This window comes from Moschus berezovskii, chromosome 21, assembly GCF_049115385.1.
Source record: "Moschus berezovskii isolate FMDL1 chromosome 21, NW_MosBer_1.0, whole genome shotgun sequence".
Taxonomy (NCBI): Eukaryota; Metazoa; Chordata; class Mammalia; order Artiodactyla; family Moschidae; genus Moschus; species Moschus berezovskii.
The window spans coordinates 38090584-38114098 of NC_142480.1; the positions used below are offsets into that span (position 1 = coordinate 38090584).

General features: G+C 38.7%; 1 protein-coding gene across 4 annotated transcripts in view; it reads left to right on the plus strand.

Moving 5' to 3' along the window:
• Positions 1-23515, plus strand: part of SCAPER (S-phase cyclin A associated protein in the ER) — a 420138-nt gene that overhangs the window by 63898 nt on the left and 332725 nt on the right. For all 4 annotated transcript variants that reach the window (XM_055418057.2, XM_055418061.2, XM_055418059.2 and 1 more), the window contains exon 6: positions 22223-22323. In XM_055418057.2, the coding sequence (XP_055274032.1) occupies positions 22223-22323 (101 nt within the window). The remainder of the gene's footprint in view (positions 1-22222; positions 22324-23515) is intronic.

Here is a 23515-nt window from a genome sequence, read left to right on the forward strand (position 1 = left end):
GGACATTCTTCTCTTTCCTGTATGTTCAGTTTTCCTTATTAGAGTCTTCTCCCATCAGCACACACCTTTTGCTTATTTCTCTTCTATTCTAAACTACAATAAAAACAACAAGAGGAAACCCCCAAACCCTATCTCTGTTTTACCTGTCCCTTCATCTGCTCTCCCAGGCCCCATTTTCCTCCTCTCCTTCTTAGCCAAGTTTCTTAGAAGACGGCTGCCTTTTTGCGGCTTCCATTTCCTTTTCTCTCAGGAACTCATTTGTCTACTCCAGCCTGGTGTCACATCCCTATCAGAGCTCCTGTTAAACTCTTACTAAAGTCACTCAGTGTTGCTCAGTCCAGTGGATGATTTTCAGTCCCTCCCTTGCTCTCTGAGTAGCATTTCACACTGTTGACCGCTCCGCTCTTACAGCACTCTCTCCTTTGGCTTTTACAGAACCACCACTGCTAGCTTTCTTCCTTCTTTGTTGGTTGCTGCCTCTGCTTCCTCTTTGTTGGCTTTTCCTTTTCCACCTGACCTTTAGCTTTTGGGAATTCATTAAGGCTCGTCTTAGACCATCTTCTTTTCTCACTATTAGTTTCTCCCTCTGCGTTTTCTCCATGCCATGACTTGATTTATTGTTGATTTCCTGATGATTCTTAAATTTATATCTCTAGCTTATACCTTTCTACTGATTTTCAGACTTGTATATCCAACTAGACTAGTTGGCGTCTCCACTTGGATATCAGCTTGTCAAAGTGATGTATATAGAAGCAAGTTCATGATGACTCCCTCTACCCTAAACCTGGAGATATATTTTGCTTCCCTGAATTGGCAGGTAGCCCCTCCATCTTCTTCCCTTCACCCCACACCAGCCACTGTCCAATGAATGGACCTCTTTGAGTTCAATTCAGTTTAGTCGGTCAGTCGTGTCCGACTCTTGACGACCCAATGGACTGCAGCACACCAGGCTTCCCTGTCCATCACCAGCTCCTGGAGCTTACTTAAACTCATGTCCATTGAGTTGGTGATGCCATCCAACCATCTCATCCTCTGTTGTCCCCTTCTCCTCCTGCCTTCAACCTTTCCCAGCATCAGGGTCTTCTCAGATGAGTCAGTTCTTTGCACCAGGTGGCCAAAGTATTGGAGTTTCAGCTTCAGCATCAGTCCTTCTAGTGAACACCCAGGACCGATCGCCTTTAGGATGGACTGGTTGGATCTCCTTGCAGTACAAGGGACTCTCAAGAGTTTTCTCCAACACCACAGTTCAAAAGCATCAATTCTTCTGCGCTCAGCTTTCTTTATAGTCCAACTCTCACATCCATACTGGAAAAACCATAGCTTTGACTGGATGGACCTTTGTTGGCAAAGTAATGTCTCTGCTTTTTAATACTCTTTGAGTATTACCTCCTAAATCTTTCCAACCTGTCCACGTCTCTTATTCTCTACTGCTACCATTCTAGTCCAAGTTGCCATTATATTAGTAAAATCCCTGGATCACAATTGAAATCTTTTAGCAGGACCCCCTGCATCCTTCCAATCCATTCTCTATACGATAGGCAAACTAATACTTAAAAAAAAACAACAAATATGAGCTCTGATTTCTTTGATTATAGCTCCTCAAAAGTTTCCCTTTGCTCTGTACATTAAAATCTCCAGCATGACCTTCAAATCTTGAGTGAGTTGATTTGTGTAAACCTCATTTCACACTACTTTTCTCTCCTCCCTTCTGCCTCATTTAAACTAGCCTTCTTTTGATTACTCAAACATGTCAGGTACCCGCAAGTCTTCAGACCTTTCCACGTTCTGAATTTTTTGCCGAGACACTCATCCTCACTCTTCTTGCCCAGCACCTCTTCACCTCCCCCATCCTTTTTACCTAACTCCCATTCCTAGTATAGGTTTCAATTTAAGTGTCACTTTCTCAGGGGAGCTTATCATGTTTCAGACTAAATCAGGTTCCCTGCTAATATAGAGTTCACCCTCATATCTGCATGGGATTGGTTCCGAGACACCTCTCCTACCCTTGCCATGTGGATACCAATATCCACGGATGCTCAAGCCCCTTTTATAAAATGATGTAATACATTCAGCCCTGGATATCTATGGGTTCTGCTTGGGCATGTATGGCCTGACTATACTCTCATAGTATACTTTCCCTAGAAACATTTTATCACAGTTGAAACTACATAATTGTTTATTTTGTTGATTTTATATCTGTCTCCCTTACTAGACATTAAGCTCCCAGAAGACAGAAACCACACAGTCTTGTTTACCACTCTGTCATCAGTTCTTGGAACTGGAACACCGTTCCGTTCCGTCGCTCAGTCGTGTCCGACTCTTTGCGACCCCGTGGACTGTAGCCTACCAGGCTTCTCTGTCCAAGGGATTCTCCAGGCAAGAATACTGGAGTTGGTTACCGTTTCCTTCTCTAGGGGATCTTCCCGATCCAGGGATCGAACCCAGGTCTCCCGCATTGGAGGCAGACGCTTTAACCTCTGGAACTGGAACACAGTAATAGATAAATACTGTGTAGATAAATAGTAAATAGATGTTAAATGTCTGTGTAAAACAATGAGACTACATACATTTTTGGGGTAAAGATACGTCTACACAGTTATGTGATTCCCCTCTACCCTGACTGAATACTTACTAGCATTCAGTCACTTGCCAAAAATGCCCAAAGATGGTGGGTAGATGAATTAGTCATGGGTTGGTATTTTTTTAGGCAGATTCAGTGGAATTTCATTAAGTAAAGGATTGAAGAGGTTAAGAGAATAGTTGGAATAGTGGGCCAGGGAACTGAAGTTTCATGGGGAAGGAAATGGCTCTCACAGAAGCCTGATAGATGTGGAGAAAGTAAAGAAGTTAAATATTTGCAGATATCCTTTGGACAAGATAGGAGTAAGTAAAGTGGGTTCTCTATAGATAAAAACTAATGTTTATATTTTTAAAGTTACTATTTACATACTCTAAATTATTAGCTTATTTTTTAACGTCCTTGATCTCTCAGGCACTGAAATATTTTAGTCTCCCACTGCTATTGCAATTTCTTCAATATCTCTTTGAATTTCTGGGAATTTTTGCTTTACATGTTTTACTGTCTAATTATTAATTATATGTGTTGTATTTCTTCAATTTAATTTTAAACTTTTTATTTTATATTGGAGCATAGTCAATTAGCAAGGGAATGCTCAAAATCCTTCAAGCCAGGTTTTAACAGTACATGAACTGAGAACTTCCAGATGTACAAGCTGGATTTAGAAAAGGCAGAGGAACCAGAGATCAAATTGCCAACATATGCTAGATAATAGAAAAAGCAAGGGAATTCCAGAAAAACATCTGCTTCATTGACTATGCTAAAACCTTTGGTTGTGTGGATCACAACAAACTGTGGAAAATTCTTAAAGAGACAGGAATACCAGACCACCTTACCTGCCTTCTGAGAAACATGTATGGGGGTCAAGAAGCAACAGTTAGAACCGGACATGGAACAACAGACTGGTTCAAAGTTGGGAAAGGAGTACATCAAGGCTGTATATTGCCACCCTGCTTATTTAACTTCTATCCAGAGTACATCATGCGAAATGCCGGGCTGAATGAAGCGCAAGCTGGACTCAAGATTGCTGGGAGAAACCAGCATAAACTCAGATATCCAGATGACACCACGCTAATGGCAGAAAGCGAAGAGGAACTAAAGAGCCACTTAATGAAGGTGAAAGAGGAGAGTGAAAATCTGGTTTAAAACTCAACATTCAGAAAACAAAGGTCATGGCATCCAGCCAGTCCCATCACTTCATGGCAAATAGATGGGGTAAAAATGGAAACAGTGACAGACTTTATTTTTTGGGGCTCCAAAATCACTGCGGATGCTGACTGCAGCTGTGAAATTAAAAGATGCTTGCTCCTTGGAAGAAAAGTTATGACAATCCTAGACAGCATATTAAAAAGCAGAAACATGACTTTGTTGACAAAGATTCATATAGTCAAAGCTGTGGTTTTTCTATTAGTCATGTATGGATGTGAGAGTTGGACCATAAGAAAAGCTGGATGCCAAAGAATTGATACTTTTGAATTGTGGTGTTGGAGAGTACTCTTGAGACTCCCTTGGACTGCAGGAACAAACCAGTCAATCCTAAAGGAAATCAACCATGAATAATCATTGCACGGACTGATGGTGATGCTGAAGCTCCAATACTTTGGCCACCTGATGTGAAGAGCCAGCTCACTGGAAAAGACCCTGATGCTGGGAAAAGTTGAAGGCAGGAGAAGGGGACGACAGAGGACGAGATGGTTGGATGATGTCATAGACTTGATGGACATGAATTTGAGCAATCTCAGGGAGATAGAGAAGGACACGGAAGCCTGGTGTGTTGCAGTCCATGGGGTAGCAAAGAGTTAGACATGACTGAACAGCAACAGCAGTGTTGATTTTGAGCATTCTAATAATTGTTTTGAGCATTTTTGTCTACTTACACTTAGTCACAGTAGGTCTCTCAGTTTTCATAATGGGAAATAGCATAAGAGCATCTAGTCCAGCAACTTCCAAATGAGTTGAGATTAAAAATTAGTTAGCCACTGAAGCAACATATTTGTATCACTACCCAGGCAACTGCAAATTTTATTTATCCAAAAAGATCCTGGTGAGGATTAAATTATAGGAGAATGCTTTTCATTTGGTAGGCTTTTATTTGTTGAACATATTATGTATGTATTCTTTTTCCAGCTTGCTTATATTGAGAATTAAGAGGAGATATTTGAAAGAGGTGAATGGTAAAGGAATGAAGATGACTGGGTGAATACTATTATTAGACAGTTTTGAAAGTGATTTACTTGCCATTTTGCTTTCAGATGATTTCTTTTTTAAACATTAGATTAGCAGTTTAAAAAAATGCTTTTTAAAACTTGCTTCACGTTTTGTAAAGCATTTGCTTTTCGTAAGAGCCCCTTCATCACTGACTTCTTATGTGATGGTTATTTCTACTTCTTCATCATCACAGAGGTGCACAACTGTGCTCGTTTCTGCAGCTGAGTTGGAGGGCTGTATTGATGTCTGGGCCCAAGGGTCTGTGCACCTCGTATTGTGTGTCAGGAGGACAGAGGGATGGCGCCAACCATCCTGCTGTGCGCCAGTAACTAGAATTAGTTACAAACCGATCGAATCTGTTGCAGCCAATTGGTAAACTAATTGGTAATTTTAGCTGCACGTCTATATGTAGTTATCTGAATGCCTATAACGTTACTTTCAGAGCCACTTTTGTTCTGTTTCATCCTGCTTAACAAAATAGCCTTCATAGCTGCAAGGAGAAGGATGTGCATCAGTGAGTGTGAGGCTGCTCCAGCTGCTTGTCTTGTTTGTATTCCCTTGTTCGCAAAACATGACTCAGGTTACAGCTGCATGGTACCATTCTGATCATTTCTGATAACGGTGAGCTAAACATTCCTTAAAATAGGTTGTTTAAGCCACCAAATGTACTTTCTCTGTGCCAGCTTGTATCAGAAGTATAGCTGCTTATATTCTTGCCTTTTAGAGGGTTTCTTCTTCTTTTTTTCTTTCAGTGAAAAGGGAAATCAGTAGAAAACTTTTCAAGGAAATTATTCTGAATTAAATCTGTGTCCTAAAGTAGTTTGCTTAAGTTAATGAATTTAATTAAAGAATTTGAATTGTATTAGTAGAATTGAGAAAAGGAAGTCAACTAAATTTTTAAAATTTTCCTTTTCCTGATCATAGAAAACTTTCATTACCAGTGATTTGGCAATAAGATTACCTTAGAAAGAAAATAAACAGTACTTCTATGTCAGGAGAGTCTTTTAAAGTAGAATATAACTTTTATGACTAAAGTGAGATTGGAACTATATTTCATTTATGAATAACTTGGCATATATTTATTATTGGTCTTGGATCTGGTTTCCAAAGTGTACCTGTATGTTTAAAAAAAAAAGCATTTGTAAGTGAAAAGTTTTTTTGAGGTCTTTGAGGCCCACTGATACTAAACCACGAGTCCAATACTTTGTTATGGAAAAGTAATATATTTTTAAAACAAATAACCGTTTTTATAGCTGGCTGTCGTTTTCTTCTGGGAGAATTGGAAAGTTGCCTTTTATAGTAAAGTGAGACTGGCATGTCTTTACAGTAAGATGAGAATAGTATGATACTGATAAAGTGAATACACTTTAAAGTTCTTTGTCTTATGCATTTAAATGGCAACTATGGCCAATTAAGCAATGTCTGCACATAGCTAAACTTGCCATCAATTCCCTTTCATCAGACATGGAGTGGATCCTAGTGGCTTATGCTTTTAAGTCTTTCTTGTGTAAAATTTTCATTGCCATTCTCATGTAAAACTAGTCAGTGCTAAGAAAAAATTCTTTGTGAGATGAGTAGAATGTAGTGTCACAGTAACGTGATTTTGGATTTTCTAAAGAGGAAAATTAGAGTGTAGATAAACTGAATTAGAAGTGATTCCTGTGAAATCCAGTCAGTTTAAATGTATTTTGTTATTGGAGGCTTAGTGTCTGTGCAAATGCTGTATTTGATAAACAGAATGCAGGTAACCCATATTATGAAAACTGGTTTTTCATCATGCATAATTATAATGGCCTTTGATATATTCAGCTTTGTATCATTTGCCTTAGAAATGCTGGTAAAATTTTAGACATTTACTTTTCCAAGTATATTTTTTTAAACTGATTATTTCACATATATGTTAGCAGAATTAAAGATTATTTAAAAGACTAACCATTATTATAATTATTACTTTGATTTGACTTCAGAAAGCTTCAGTTTAGTAGTAAATGTAAAAAATATTGATGAAGAACCCTGGAGGGAAGCATGCCCTTGATAATGGATTTGCTTGTAACTTTTTTCATTCCTGTCTTTTCTTTTTTTTATTTTCCTTGCTGCTGGTGTAGAACATCTTAGCAGAAAGAGCAGTGGGCCAGGAGTCAGTGCAGTGGGGCTTGGGTTCTGTGCTGTCACAACCAGATCACTAAACTCAGTGTTCTCTTGAAAATTAAGTGACTGACTATAGACTATGTGACTTCTTCATTCATTAGATAATCCTCTGAAATTTACTCATTATGAAACATCTTTTGTCACTAATAGTTTTGCTTATTCAGCCCATTCTTTAGAATAAAAATTTCTAAACAAGACTGGAGAGGGTAGAAATTTGCTTTAAGAGGGATTGTAAATTATAATTAATTTCTGTCATAAAGTACCACTGATAAATGTTACATTGGACATCTGAGGGAATCATCTGTTTAATTCACTCAGACTGAAGAGCAGCATTTGCTAGCATGCTATTGATGTTTCAAATCAGTGAATACCTCTCTCTTGTGGTTTGAATTTCATTGATTCAGTGTTTTGACACATAGTGGTGGGTTTCTAACAAATTTTATTTTGGTGAGTAAATCATAGAATCTTAGAACTGTCAGTCAAGTTGTCTAATCCACCTACCCACTGTACAGTTACCCCTGACCATATTCCCTCTGGTAACTAACTCTTTTTGAGACAACTCTGGCAGGTGAAAATCTGTCATTTTCACTGAGCATTCTTTGTTCTATAACTTGTATTTATGTGGAAATAATATAATCCCTTTTATGAGAGCTTCTCTTATGTAAAGATGTTTATCATACCATCCCATTAGTCTTTAAGCCTAGCCATTCAGTTCTCACTGTAGTTCCTACTATGATGCGATGTTAACATCCTCCTTATTATCACACTTGGTTTATTGTGTTCTACTTTATCTATTATCCTCCTTAAATTGTGCTTACCATGGCTTAGTGGCTAGCAAGTAGCTAGCAACAGAATTAGGCTCTAGCTGATTAAATAGAAAACTTAATTCTTTGAGAGGAGAGGTCACAGATTTGATACTAAAACCCATGAATCAGGGTTAGAAAATAGGCAGAAACCAGGGAGTTTTTTTCAGAGAAACATCTGGCTAGGATGTATTGCTGTGTTTTTTTTTTTAAATACCACCTTTTCCTCTTTATCTTTGCCTTGCTTGCTTGAGATTCAGAGTCCCAGGCAAGTGAGTCTGATTGGTTAAGTTCCAATCATATTACTGTGCTTAACTTTCAAGTAGTAGAAAGCAGAAGGATCTTCTCCTTTTATGTCTTTGCAAAAACCCAATTCCCCAAACTAGAGAGAGAGTGGAAATTCTGGTTAGCAGTAAAAAAATGTTCCATACAGACAGAAAACCCACAGAGGAAGTGGTCTTATTTTACCTTATGCTAATCAGACCCCCAGCCTTTTCATAGTTGCTATTATAGTTGTATTATTGAAGTATGAGGCCATATTCACTTTTTCCTCTGGCTCAGCAAACTATTTACTCAACTTGAGTTTAATGTCAAGTAAAATTACAGTCTTTTTTTATATGTGTCATGTGTTGTTAAGACCAACTTCTGCCTAATATTTTAGTTGTACTGGGTCAAAGGGTAGAATCAGAAACTTATCATTTAAAAATATCTCATCTTTTTAGTTCTTCCACATTACTATAACCTGTCCATGCTGCCCAATAGAAATATAACATGAGCCACATATGTACTTCTAAATTTCCTACTTGTTACATTAAAAAGGCAAAAAGAAACATATGAAAATAACTTACATAATATTTTAAATTTAACCCAATACATCAAAAATTATTTCAACATGTAATAAGTATGAATATTATTATTTTTTATTATGATCATTTTTATTAAGGTATTTTTACATTCTTTCTTTTTGGTCAGAGTCTAAGTTCAGTGTAGCTACCTTTCATGTACTTGATAACCACGTTAGCAAGTGATTACCATATTGAACAATGCAGATTTGTATATTTTTTGAATTCTTTTGTCTATGGTAGATTTACTTCATCTGTAAATTGGATGAACATACCCCGTATTTCTTTATCAAATACCCTGTATTTCTTTTATCATTCACTGGTAAAAACGTTTGGGTAGAGGGACTTTTCATATTTCTGAGGATAACTAACTGGAAGAACTAGGTGATAAATAATAAATCTACAGACAGCTTAGGGAGAGTGAAGAATTCTTAAGCAGAAGAATAATAGGCACATGATCCAGGAAAAGATAGAAATCCTTAGGGGGAAGCCTCAGCAATAATAATCTGAGTAATTTATTGGTCAGAGGACAAATTATAGTAGAAATTAGGAAATATTTTGAACTGAATAACAAAAATAATATATGTGAGATGGAGCCTAAGTCATATCTGAAGGAAACTTTATAATGCTAAAATGCATATAATTTCTGGAATAAAATAAAGACTGAAAGCCAGTGATCAAAATGTCCAGCTCAAGAAGTTAGGGGAAAAAGTAAACTAAACCCAAAGACATCAGAAGGAATAAAATGATAAAGAGCAGAAATTAATAAAAGAGAACTCTCATACATCAGACATCATCATCAAAGTCAGAAGCTGCTACTGTGGTTAATCAAGAAAAGAAATTAGAAAGTATGGAGACTAGTATCAGTGATGAAAAAGATAATATTACTACTAACATTGCTATGAGATCTGAAAAAGGTAACTGACTGCAGGTCCTATAGAACATTAAAAATACAAGAGCTCCTTCTCTATTCTTTTGTTCTCCCACCTCATTTAAAAAAATATGGATTAGAAGGAGCTGGCAGATGTGGGTTGGTCACATAAGAAATATTAAGAAAATAAGATATTGAATATAAAGGGAATAAAATTTCTCATTTTCAGAGAAAGGATTTACCAATATGAAAAGGGAGAAGTTTAGAATGAACTATAGGTGATTGATGTGAAGAGCTGACTCACTGGAAAAGACCCTGATGCTGGGAAAGATTGACGGCAAGAGGAGAAGGGGAAGACAGAGATGAGATGGTTAGATAGCATCACTGACTCAATGGACATGAATTTGAACAAGCTAAGGAAGATAGTGAAGAACAGGGAAACCTGGCGTGCTGCAGTTCATGGTATCACAAAGAGTCAGACGCTGTTTAGCGACTAAACAACAACAACAGATAGGTGATTGATTGAATCTGGAAGCATTGGTATGAAGTTACGTTTCTTTTTTAAATACCTATACACAGCTAGGTACAGAAATAGTGTAGATGTGTTCATGTGTATGTGTGCGCCTGTGTGCATGTGTATGTGTATATTTGTTTTACTACTGTCTGCTTTTGCTTCATTGACTACACTGAAGCCTTTGAATGTGTGGATCACAACAAATTGGAAAATTCTTAAAGAGATGGGAATATTAGACCACCTTCCCTGCCTCCTGAGAAACCTGTATGCAGGACAAGAAGTAACGGTTAGAATGGGGCTGGTTCACAAATAGGAAAGGAGTACATTAAAGCTGTATATTGTTACCCTGCTTATTTACTTATATGCAGAGTACATCATGCAAAATGCTAGGCTGGATGACTCACAAGCTGGAATCAAGAGTGTGGGGAGAAATATCAATAACCTTAGATATGCAGATGATACCACTTTAATGGCAGAAAGCGAAGAAGAACTAAAGAGCGTCTTGATGAGGGTGAAAGAGGAGAGTGAAAGACTGGTTTAAAACTCAACATTCAAAAAACTAAGATCATGGCCATCCATTCCCATCACTTCATGGCAAATAGATGGGAAAAAGTGGAAACAGGGACAGATTTTATTTTCGTGGGCTCCAAAATCACTGTGGACGGTGACTGCAGGCATGAAATTAAGACACTTGCTCCTTGGAAGAAAAGCTATGACAAAACCTAGGCAGCGTGTTAAAAAGCAGAGACATCAGTTTGCTGACTAAGATCCATCTCGTCAAAGGTGTGGTTTTTCCCATAGTCATGTATGGATGTGAGAGCTGGACCATAAAGAAGTCTGAGCGCAGAAGAATTGATGCTTTCAAACTGTGGTGTTGGAGAAGACTCATGGGTGTCCCTTAGACAGCAGGGAGATGAAACCAATCAATCCTAAAGGAAATCAACCCTAAATATTCATTGGAAGGACTGATGTTTAAGCTGAAGTTTCAATACTTTGGCCACTTGAATCGAAGAGCTGACTAATTGGAAAAGACCCTGATGCTAGGAAAGATTGAGGGCAGGAGAAGAAGGGGGCGACAGAGCATGAGATGGCTAGATGGGTCACCACCTCAATGGGCATGAATTTGAGCACACTGCACGAGATAGCAACTGAAGAGCAACAACTGGGAGCATCATGGAGCTCTGACACACCAGTATCAGTGAGCATATTAAATACCTCATCTTTAGGTATTTGTATCATTTAGGTCATACATCATTCTCCAATGAGAAGAACCAGAACTGCTTAGAGAAGTAGCTGCTTCCAGGGCAGGGGCAGGTAAGATACAGGATGAACCTGAAAATCTTTTTGTGACAAGAAAGTAGGAAATAATCTGACACAATGGTAACATGTCAGAAATACGTAAGAGCCAGCATCAACTACTTCCCATTTGCCAAATCTGGGACAATTCAAGTATTGAAATAAACAGTGATAGTAATGGATCAGGAGAAGGCAGTGGCATCCCACTCCAGTACTCTTGCCTGGAAAATCCCATGGACGGAGGAGCCTGATAGGCTGCAGTCCATGGGGTCGCTAAAAGTCGGACACGACTGAGCGACTTCACTTTCCCTTTTCACTTTCATGCATTGGAGAAGGAAATGGCAACCCACTCCAGTGTTCTTGCCTGGAGAATCCCAGGGACGGCGGAGCCTGCTGGGCTGCCGTCTTTGGGGTCGCACAGAGTCGGACATGACTGAAGCGACTTAGCAGCAGCAGTAATGGGTCATTCAAGAATATAGAAATTGATGAATCCATACTATTATGAATAAGTAAATTAATAAATAGTCAAATAAGGGAGAAGGGAAAGCACCTTGTCTATAATAGAATGCTAAGTAATAAATGTAGAGGGAATGATGGAATTAGAAAACCATCATTTAGAAATTATTATAATAATTTATCCTGGTAAGAATCACCAATGCATCTTAAATTAGTGAAGTTTGTTGAAGAACACGATATTTGTGGTTACCGAATATCTCCCTAAAAGATAGTTTTTAAGTACAGAGAAAAATAGGAAGTTTAAATGGGTAATTGTTAGATACCACTTATCAAATTATCAAATTTATTATCATTAGTAATAGGACATATACATAGTGGGTGCCTCTTTATATTAGGCACTGAGAAGACCACAGCATCACTAATGTGGTATTCCTGATAATTCATTTAATTTGACCTTAAATTGATTGACATATTACAAAATAACTGCCTATATTCTTTAAAAATATGAGGTCATGAATGACTGAGGAAGAGCAGTAATAGAATGAAGAAGACAGGACAGTTAAATACAAGCGTGATTCTCAGTAGGACCTTGGACTAGATTATTTTTCTTCTCTAAAGCCACCCTCAAAAGCCTCTTGATGAAAGTGAAAGAGGAGAGTGAAAAGGTTGGCTTGAAGCTCAACATTCAGAAAACAAAGGTCATGGCATCTGGTCCCATCACTTCATGGGAAATAGATGGAAAAACAGTGGAAACAGTATCAGACTTTGTTTTTTTGGGCTCCAAAATCACTGCAGATGCTGATTGCAGCCATGAAATTAAAAGACGCTTGCTCCTTGGAAGGAAAGTTATGACCAACCTTGATAGTATATTAAAAAGCAGAGACATTACTTTGCCAACCAAGGTCCATCTAGTCAAGGCAATGGTTTTTCCCGTGGTCATGTATGGATGTGAGATTTGGACTGTGAAGAAGGCTGATCGCCGAAGAATCGATGCTTTTGAACTGTGGTGTTGGAGAAGACTCTTGAGAGTCCCTTGGACTGCAAGGAGATCCAACCCACCCATCCTAAAGGAGATCAGTCCTGCATGTTCATTGGAAGGACTGATGTTGAAGCTGAAACTCCAATACTTTGGCCACCTCATGCGACGAGTTGAGTCACTGGAAAAGACTCTGATGCTGGGAAAGGTTGGGGGCGGGAGGAGAAGGGGACGACAGAGAATGAGATGGCTGGATGGCATCACCGACTCTGTGGACATGAGTTTGAGTGAACTCCGAGAGTTGGTGATGGACAGGGAGGCCTGGCGTGCTGTGATTCATGGGGTCGCGGAGAGTCGGACACGACTGAGCGACTGAACTGAACTGAAAGCCACCCTGATTATTTAACTTATTTGCAGAATACATCACATGAAATGCCAGGCTAGATGGCTCAGAAGCTGGAATCAAGATTGAAGGGAAAAATATCAATAACCTCAGATATTATACAGATGACACTACCCTAATGGCAGAAAATGAAAAGGAACTAAAGAATTTTGGTGTTTTTTTTTTTTTTTTTTAATGAAGGTTAAAGAGTAGAGTGAAAAGCTGGGTTAAAACTCAACATTCAAAAAATGAAGATCATGGCATCCAGTCCCATCAATTTATGGTAAATGGGTGGGGGATAAATGGAAACAGTGACAGACTTTATCTTCTTGAGCTCCAAAATCACTGCAGTTGGTGACTGCAGGCAGAAAATTAAAGACACTTGCTGCTTGGAAGAAAAGCTGTGACAAACCTAGACAGCATATTGAAAAGCAGAGACGTCACTTTGCCAAGAAAGGTCCATCTAGTCAAAGCTATGGTTTTTCCAGTAGTCATGTACAGATGTGAGAGTTGAACCCTCAAGAAGATTGAGCACTGAAGAATTGATGCTTTCAAAGCTGTAGTGCTGGAGAAGACTCTTGAGAGTCCCTTGTTCAGCAAGGAGATGAAACTAATCAGTCCTAAAGGAAATCAATCCTGAATATTCATTGGAAGGACTGATGTTTAAGCTGAAGTTTCAATACTTTGGCCACTTGAATCGAAGAGCTGACTAATTGGAAAAGACCCTGATGCTAGGAAAGATTGAGGGCAGGAGAAGAAGGGGGCGACAGAGCATGAGATGGCTAGATGGGTCACCACCTCAATGGGCATGAATTTGAGCACACTGCACGAGATAGCAACTGAAGAGCAACAACTGGGAGCATCATGGAGCTCTGACACACCAGTATCAGTGAGCATATTAAATACCTCATCTTTAGGTATTTGTATCATTTAGGTCATACATCATTCTCCAATGAGAAGAACCAGAACTGCTTAGAGAAGTAGCTGCTTCCAGGGCAGGGGCAGGTAAGATACAGGATGAACCTGAAAATCTTTTTGTGACAAGAAAGTAGGAAATAATCTGACACAATGGTAACATGTCAGAAATACGTAAGAGCCAGCATCAACTACTTCCCATTTGCCAAATCTGGGACAATTCAAGTATTGAAATAAACAGTGATAGTAATGGATCAGGAGAAGGCAGTGGCATCCCACTCCAGTACTCTTGCCTGGAAAATCCCATGGACGGAGGAGCCTGATAGGCTGCAGTCCATGGGGTCGCTAAAAGTCGGACACGACTGAGCGACTTCACTTTCCCTTTTCACTTTCATGCATTGGAGAAGGAAATGGCAACCCACTCCAGTGTTCTTGCCTGGAGAATCCCAGGGACGGCGGAGCCTGCTGGGCTGCCGTCTTTGGGGTCGCACAGAGTCGGACATGACTGAAGCGACTTAGCAGCAGCAGTAATGGGTCATTCAAGAATATAGAAATTGATGAATCCATACTATTATGAATAAGTAAATTAATAAATAGTCAAATAAGGGAGAAGGGAAAGCACCTTGTCTATAATAGAATGCTAAGTAATAAATGTAGAGGGAATGATGGAATTAGAAAACCATCATTTAGAAATTATTATAATAATTTATCCTGGTAAGAATCACCAATGCATCTTAAATTAGTGAAGTTTGTTGAAGAACACGATATTTGTGGTTACCGAATATCTCCCTAAAAGATAGTTTTTAAGTACAGAGAAAAATAGGAAGTTTAAATGGGTAATTGTTAGATACCACTTATCAAATTATCAAATTTATTATCATTAGTAATAGGACATATACATAGTGGGTGCCTCTTTATATTAGGCACTGAGAAGACCACAGCATCACTAATGTGGTATTCCTGATAATTCATTTAATTTGACCTTAAATTGATTGACATATTACAAAATAACTGCCTATATTCTTTAAAAATATGAGGTCATGAATGACTGAGGAAGAGCAGTAATAGAATGAAGAAGACAGGACAGTTAAATACAAGCGTGATTCTCAGTAGGACCTTGGACTAGATTATTTTTCTTCTCTAAAGCCACCCTCAAAAGCCTCTTGATGAAAGTGAAAGAGGAGAGTGAAAAGGTTGGCTTGAAGCTCAACATTCAGAAAACAAAGGTCATGGCATCTGGTCCCATCACTTCATGGGAAATAGATGGAAAAACAGTGGAAACAGTATCAGACTTTGTTTTTTTGGGCTCCAAAATCACTGCAGATGCTGATTGCAGCCATGAAATTAAAAGACGCTTGCTCCTTGGAAGGAAAGTTATGACCAACCTTGATAGTATATTAAAAAGCAGAGACATTACTTTGCCAACCAAGGTCCATCTAGTCAAGGCAATGGTTTTTCCCGTGGTCATGTATGGATGTGAGATTTGGACTGTGAAGAAGGCTGATCGCCGAAGAATCGATGCTTTTGAACTGTGGTGTTGGAGAAGACTCTTGAGAGTCCCTTGGACTGCAAGGAGATCCAACCCACCCATCCTAAAGGAGATCAGTCCTGCATGTTCATTGGAAGGACTGATGTTGAAGCTGAAACTCCAATACTTTGGCCACCTCATGCGACGAGTTGAGTCACTGGAAAAGACTCTGATGCTGGGAAAGGTTGGGGGCGGGAGGAGAAGGGGACGACAGAGAATGAGATGGCTGGATGGCATCACCGACTCTGTGGACATGAGTTTGAGTGAACTCCGAGAGTTGGTGATGGACAGGGAGGCCTGGCGTGCTGTGATTCATGGGGTCGCGGAGAGTCGGACACGACTGAGCGACTGAACTGAACTGAAAGCCACCCTGATTATTTAACTTATTTGCAGAATACATCACATGAAATGCCAGGCTAGATGGCTCAGAAGCTGGAATCAAGATTGAAGGGAAAAATATCAATAACCTCAGATATTATACAGATGACACTACCCTAATGGCAGAAAATGAAAAGGAACTAAAGAATTTTGGTGTTTTTTTTTTTTTTTTTTAATGAAGGTTAAAGAGTAGAGTGAAAAGCTGGGTTAAAACTCAACATTCAAAAAATGAAGATCATGGCATCCAGTCCCATCAATTTATGGTAAATGGGTGGGGGATAAATGGAAACAGTGACAGACTTTATCTTCTTGAGCTCCAAAATCACTGCAGTTGGTGACTGCAGGCAGAAAATTAAAGACACTTGCTGCTTGGAAGAAAAGCTGTGACAAACCTAGACAGCATATTGAAAAGCAGAGACGTCACTTTGCCAAGAAAGGTCCATCTAGTCAAAGCTATGGTTTTTCCAGTAGTCATGTACAGATGTGAGAGTTGAACCCTCAAGAAGATTGAGCACTGAAGAATTGATGCTTTCAAAGCTGTAGTGCTGGAGAAGACTCTTGAGAGTCCCTTGTTCAGCAAGGAGATGAAACTAATCAGTCCTAAAGGAAATCAATCCTGAATATTCATTGGAAGGACTGATGCTTAAATTGAAGTTCCAATACTTTGGCCACCTGATGCAAAGAGCTGACTCATTGGAAAAGACCCTGATATTGGGAAAGATTTAGGGCAGGAGAAGAAGGGGACAACAGAGGAATGAGATGGTTGGATGGAATCATTGACTCAGTGGGCATGCTGCTGCTGCTGCTAGGTCGCTTCAGTTGCATCCGACTCTGTGCAGCCCCAAAGATGGCAGCCCACTAGGCTCCACCGTCCCTGGGATTCTTGAGGCAACAACACTGGAGTGGGTTGCCATTTCCTTCTCCAGTGCGTGAAAGTGAAAAGGGAAGGTGAAGTCGCTCAGTCGTGTCTGACTCGTAGCAACCCCATGGACTGCAGCCTACCAGGCTCCTCCGTCCATGGGATTTTCCAGGCAAAGAGTACTGGAGTGGGTTGCCATTGCCTTCTCTGAAATGGATATGAGTTTGAGCAAACTCCGGGAGATAGTGGAGGACAGGAAAGCCTGGTGTGCTGCACATGGTGTCACAAAGAGTCAGACATGACTTAGTGACTGAACAGCAACAATAAAAGTACAGTAGTGGAACAGTTGGTAAAATTTGAGCGAGTTGGAGGACCCACGCTTCCTGAATTCAAGCTTACTTCAAAGCTATAATAATCAAAATGATGAGTTGCCAGGATAAGGATAGGCATATAGATCTGCGTCTAAGGATAGACATAGAGATCTTGGCAATAAATCTGTTAACATCTGTGGTCACTTTTTTGTTGGAATATTTTTATTTATTTATTTATTTATTTTGGGCTATTCTGGTTCTTTGTTGCTGAGCAGACTTTTCTGTAGTTGCAGTAAGCGGGGGCTACTCTCTCGTTACAGTGTGAAGCCTTCTCATTGTGGTGGCTTCTCTTGTTGCAGAGAAAGGAAGAGCTCTGTGGTGCACAGGTTTCAGTAGTTGCGTCATGTGGCCTCAGTAGTTGCCATTCGTGGGCTCTAGAGCACAGGCTCAGTAGTTATGACACAGGGTCTTAGTTCCTCCACTGCGTGTAGGATCCTCCAGTACCAAGGATCGAACCCATGTCTCCTGCATTAGCAAGTATGCCAACAGGGAAGCCCTGGTCACTGTTTTTTTGGCAAGGGTGCCAAGATTATTTCATGGGGAAAGAATTGCCTTTCAGCAAACGTTGCTGGGACAACTAGATATCCACACTCAAAGAATGAATTTGGGTCCCTACCTCACACCATATGCAAAATTTAACTGAAAATGGATCAAAGACCTAAATGTAAGAGCTAAAACTATAAAACTTTGAAGAAAACATAGATGTAAATCTTTGTAACCTTGGAGTAGGCAATGCTTTTTCAAATATTATACCCAGAGCACAAGTAGCCAAATAAAAAATATGTAAATTGAACTTCATCTAAGTTTAAAACTTATATGTGTTATTAGGACACTCACAAGTGAAAAGACAGTTCACAGAATGAGAGAAAATATTTTTAAACCATATGTCTGATAAGTCTAATACACAGAGTATACGAAAAATTCCTGCAGTCCAAAAATAAAAAAGACAACCCAGTTAAAACATGGACAAAGAATTTGAATAGACGCTTTTGCACAGATGATATACAAATGTCCATAAGCATATGCGCTCAACATTTTTAGTCATCAGGGAAAATCAAATAAAAACAACAGTATCACTTTACTGTCATTAGGTTGACTAGAGTCAAGAAGTCAGAAAATAGCAAATGTTGGTAAGGATTGAAGAAGATGCAACCCTCTCGTATTGCTAGTGGCAATGTAAAATGGTACAGCTACTGTGGAAAAAATTTTGGTAGTTAATGTTAAAAGTTAAGAGTTACCATATGGCCCAGGAAATCCACTTCCATTTATACACCCAAGAGAATTAGAAACGTGTGTTCACATAAAACCTTGTACATGAATGTTCACAGCAGCAGCATTCATAATAGGCAAAAGTGAGAACAGCCTAAGTGTCCATCAACTGAAAGTGAATAAAACAAGTTGTGTTTATGCAGTTATTTAGTTTTAGAAAGGAATGGAGTACAGATGCATGCTACCAGGTAGATGAGCCTTGAAAATGTTCAGTTCAGTTCAGTTCAGTTGCTCAGTCATGTCCAACTCTTTGCTACCCCATGGACCACAGCACACCAGGCCTCCCTGTCCATCACCAACTCCCAGAGCCTCAAACTCATCTCCATTGAGTCAGTGATGCCATCCAACCATCTCATCTTTTGTCATCCCCTTCTCCTCCTGCCTTCAATCTTTCCCAGCATCAGGATCATTTCAGATGAGTCAGTTCTTCTCATCAGGTGGCCAAAGTATTGGAGTTTCAGCTTCAACATCAGTCCTTCCAATGAACACTCGGGACTGATCTCCTTTAGGATGGATGGGTTGGATCTCCTTGCAGTCCAAGGGACTCTCAAGAGTCTTCTCCAAAACCACAGTTCAAAAACATCAATTCTTCGGTGCTCAGCCTTCTTTATAGTCCAACTCTCACATCCATACATGACTACTGGAAAAACCATAACCTTGACAAGACAGACCTTTGTTGGCAAAGTAATGTTTCTGCTTTTTAATATGCTGTCTAGGTTGGTCATAACTTTCCTTCCAAGGAGTAAGCGTCTTCTAATTTCATGGCTACAGTCACCATCTGCAGTGACTTTGGAGCCCCCCAAATTAAAGTTAGCCACCGTTTCCACTGTTTCCCCATATATTTGCCATGAAGTGGTGGGACTGGATGGCATGATCTTAGTTTTCTGAATGTTGAGCTTTAAGCCAGCTTTTTCACTCTTCTTTCACCTTCATCAAGAGGCTCTTTAGTTCTTCACTTTCTGCCCTAAGGGTGGTGTCATCTGCATATCTGAGGTTATTGATATTTCTCCCGGCAGTCTTCCAGTTTGTGCTTCATCCAGCCAAGCATTTCTCATGAAAACATTATGCTAACTAAAAGAAGCCGCCTCGAAAGACCACATATTATATGATTCTGTTCATATGAAATGTCCAGAACAGGCCAGTCCATAGATATAGAAGGTTGATCAGTGGTTTCCAAAGGCTGGGGAGAAGGGAAAATGGGGAGTGACTGCTAACGGTTTCTTTTGGGGGATGATGAAAATGTTTTGGAATCAGTTGCTTAATTCTGTGTATATATGGTGCACAGCTATGAATTGCATAATTTAAAATGGTGAGTTTTATAGTCTGTGAATAATATCTCAATAAAAAATTGAAAAAAAAAGCCATATATGCAAATTCTTCTAGAACATAGAAAAATAGACAATTCCATTCAGCATAACCTTGATAACCAAAACTCTTATGAGAAAGGAAAATATAGGCTATACTGAAGTACAGATTCATAAGTCCTAAACCAGATAACAATGTATTGAATCTGGTGATTTGAAAATTGGACAGTACATCACAATCAAGTTAGGTTCTTTGCAGTCCTGCAATGTTCCTTTAACATTTGAGTATGAAATTAATGTTATTTTTCAGATTAGATGAATGAAGATGAAAAATCATATGATCATGTCAGTGATCTTAGGAAAATACTTTGTGAAATTCAGCACCCATTCATGATAAAACTAGTAAACTGAGAATAAAAGGGAACATCCTGAATAATAAAGGAATCTTCCAAAAATTCTAGAGTAACCATCATGCTTAATGGTGAGATGTTGAGAGCCTTCCTTCTGAAATTGTGAATGAGACAAGGGAGGCCAGTGTCTTTCTTTTCAGCCTTGTGCCAGCATAGGAATAAGAGAATAAGACATAAAAGTTATGAGACTTATGGAGAAAAAGAAGTCATTATTCACAGATCACATATATATGTATGTGTATACACATACACATAAACACACTTAGGAGATCCAGGAAAATCAACGTTAACTGAAAAAAAAATTAAAGCAAATACCATTTATTCTTAGGGTTGAGTCTACCAAAAGATATGTAAGACCTCTACACAGAAAAATATAATACATTATTTAGACACACTGAGTAAGATAAATATATGGAAATATAGGTCTGTAAAGACTTGAAAAACAGTGTTATAAGAATATCAGTTTTCTTTCAGTTCATCTTGTAGAATCAGTGCAAATGCAATTAAAATTCTATTTTTTTTACCCTTGAGAAGTTGACAAGCTGATTCTAAAATTTGTTTGGAAATGCAAAAAGGGCTGGAATTAGCCTAGACAACTTTGAGGTCAAAGATAAAGTTGGAGAATTTACTGAGTTTTGAGATTTATTTTAGAGCTGTAGCAATGCATGATAATTTACTACTGGTAACAGAAAAGATACTCTCGAAACAGACCCATGCTTTAAAAGATAATTTTGGAGAAATCTTCCTGACCTTGTGATAGGAAAAGAATACTTAAAAATGACACAAATAATATCAGTCTTTAGATAAAACAGTCATAAATTAGACCACCTTAAAATTCGGAATTTCTGTTCATCAAAAGATTCCATTCCATTAGGAGAGTGAAAAGGTGAGCTTATATGTGCTGCACATATAATCGACAATAGGCACATATCCAAAAGAAGTTCTTGTGCACATCAAAAAGAGAAAGACACTAGAAAAATGGGATGAGTCTTGAATAACACTTTACAAACAGAGGTTGGCCAATAAGCATATGAAAAAGTGCTGAGAATCATTAATAATCAGAGAAATACATACTGAAACCAAAAAGAGACCATTACAGCCCCATCAGCCAGAATGGCTCTGGTTAAAAACACAAAAAGAAGACCCAAAATGGACAATTCCAGGTATAGATGAGGGTGTGCAGCAAGTGGTGTTCACATACACTGCTGCTGGGTGTGGCAGCCACTTTGGAAAACAGTTTGTTACTATATATGCTAGTGGAACGTAGGCTTACTCTGTGACTCAGCGATTAAACTCTTGATCATACACTCAACAGAAATAATACATATGTGCAGTGAACATGTACATGAATGCTAGCATATAACTAGTAATGTCCCAAATTTGGAAATTACTTCAATGTGCATCAACATTAGATTGTGTAAATATTAGGTAAATAAATATTAAAATAAATACCACCCAATAACATTTGATAAACTATAAATTGGGTACATAAATGTTAATAGGATACTGTTCGGGAGTGACCTTGGAATATGACAGTAAGTGAATGGCAGGTACATTCTACAATATGGATGAATCCGATAAACAAATGTACGACAGAAACCACAAAATAATACATAGTCTATGAGTTCATTTTATGAATTTCAAAATCATGCAAAATAAAACTATTAGAAGTCAGAGCAGTGGTTACTTTGGAACAGGAATTTGGAGGGGGACATCAGGGAACTTTTATTAATAGTGTTAAATTTTTTGTCTTGGATGGTGGTTGCATGAGTTCTTACTTAGAAGTAATTTATCAGTACATTTATGTTTCATCTACTTTTCTGTTTATTAAGTATAGCGATAAAAAGGTTAAAAGAATATTCAGTTGAGAAAGTCTTGAGAAGGAATATCAATACCATCTCTTGGTCTGTAGACTATGAGCTTCAATAATTTCTTACCAAACAGAATGAAAATAACCCCCACTCCCCAGGTATCAGTAGGGTTTTGCTGCTTCTTCAGTGAGGAATATTAGTGTAAAAATTATTAATTCCTAAGTCCTTTACTCTAAAATTTTTTTTCTTGAAGCTCTTTAGTTTCAGAATGGAATCTAATATTTGTTGTTTGTTTTGAATTAGGAGGTGCTGATGATGCTGGATAACTATGTAAGAGATTTCAAAGCATTGATTGACTGGATTCAACTTCAGGAAAAGCTAGAGAAGACAGATGCTCAAAGCAGGTAATGAACTCTGGTCTTTATATTTATAGCAGCTGGCAGATTCTAAAGCATTTATTAAAATTGACAATGAACTTGACCTCAGCTTAACTGGAAACTTGTCTAAATCTAAAAGTTGGGAGCTGCATTTCTCAAGTTCAGTAACAAGTATTTTATTGGGTACCTACTAGTACAAGGCACTTTTTATCTTGTACAGAAATTTAACTGCTGAGTAAGATACACTTACTATTTTCATGAATTTGTAGTCTAAGGGTGGGATAAAATAGAACTGATTACTATGAAAAAATTGTCAGTATTATAGGTGTTCAGAGGACAGAGTCATATTTCCTTTGGGGAATAGATCAGGAAAGATTTTGAGGAGGTTGTAGAAGTGTTTAACAAATGTGATGGATTTTCATAAAGTTGGCCTTTCAGATAAAGGGAATAAAGACAGCTATAGAAGTTCAGAGTGCATATGAAATGACAATAAAGTAGGAATAAGTATAGTATTTCTTCTTTAGGTAGTAGGCGGTGGGGAAATTGATGAGATTAGGGGAATAGTGAAAGATCAGAGCTATTTTAGAAACCTTCATTTGGAATCAGCACACTGTGGAATCAGCACACAGCACACCTTCATTTGAAATCAGTCCCAGTGCCAGGCTGTGGGACTATTGTGATTAAGAAAACAGACGCAGTCCTGCCCTCATGAAGTGCACAGTGCATTGACAGGAAACGCTGAGGTTAAATACTTTTCAGTGTACAAAGAGTCATCCCAAAGAAACATACTATACTTTGGGAGTATAAGAAAAGGTACCAACAACCAGTTTGTTAAGCCCAGGAGGATTTCCCCAAGGAGTTTATATTTCAGTGAGGCAGAAATACCAAGAAGCAGTTAGCTTGACAAGGAGAGAAGAAAAACGTAATCCCAGGTAGAGGTGACAGTATAGGATATCCTGGAGGTGCAGGAGAGCACAGAATAGTCCAGGAGTTCAGAGTTTAGCAGGGTTGGAGTGAATAGAACAGGGAAGGAGTAGGTTCATGAGATGAACCTAGAGAGGTAGGCCAAGACAGATTATATAGGACTTTGTAGACATGATAGGAGAAGGCAATGGCAAGCCACTCCAGTACTCTTGCCTGGAAAATCCCATGGATGAAGGAGCCTGGTAGGCTGCCATCTATGGGGTCACACTGAGTTGGACACGACTGAGCGACTTCA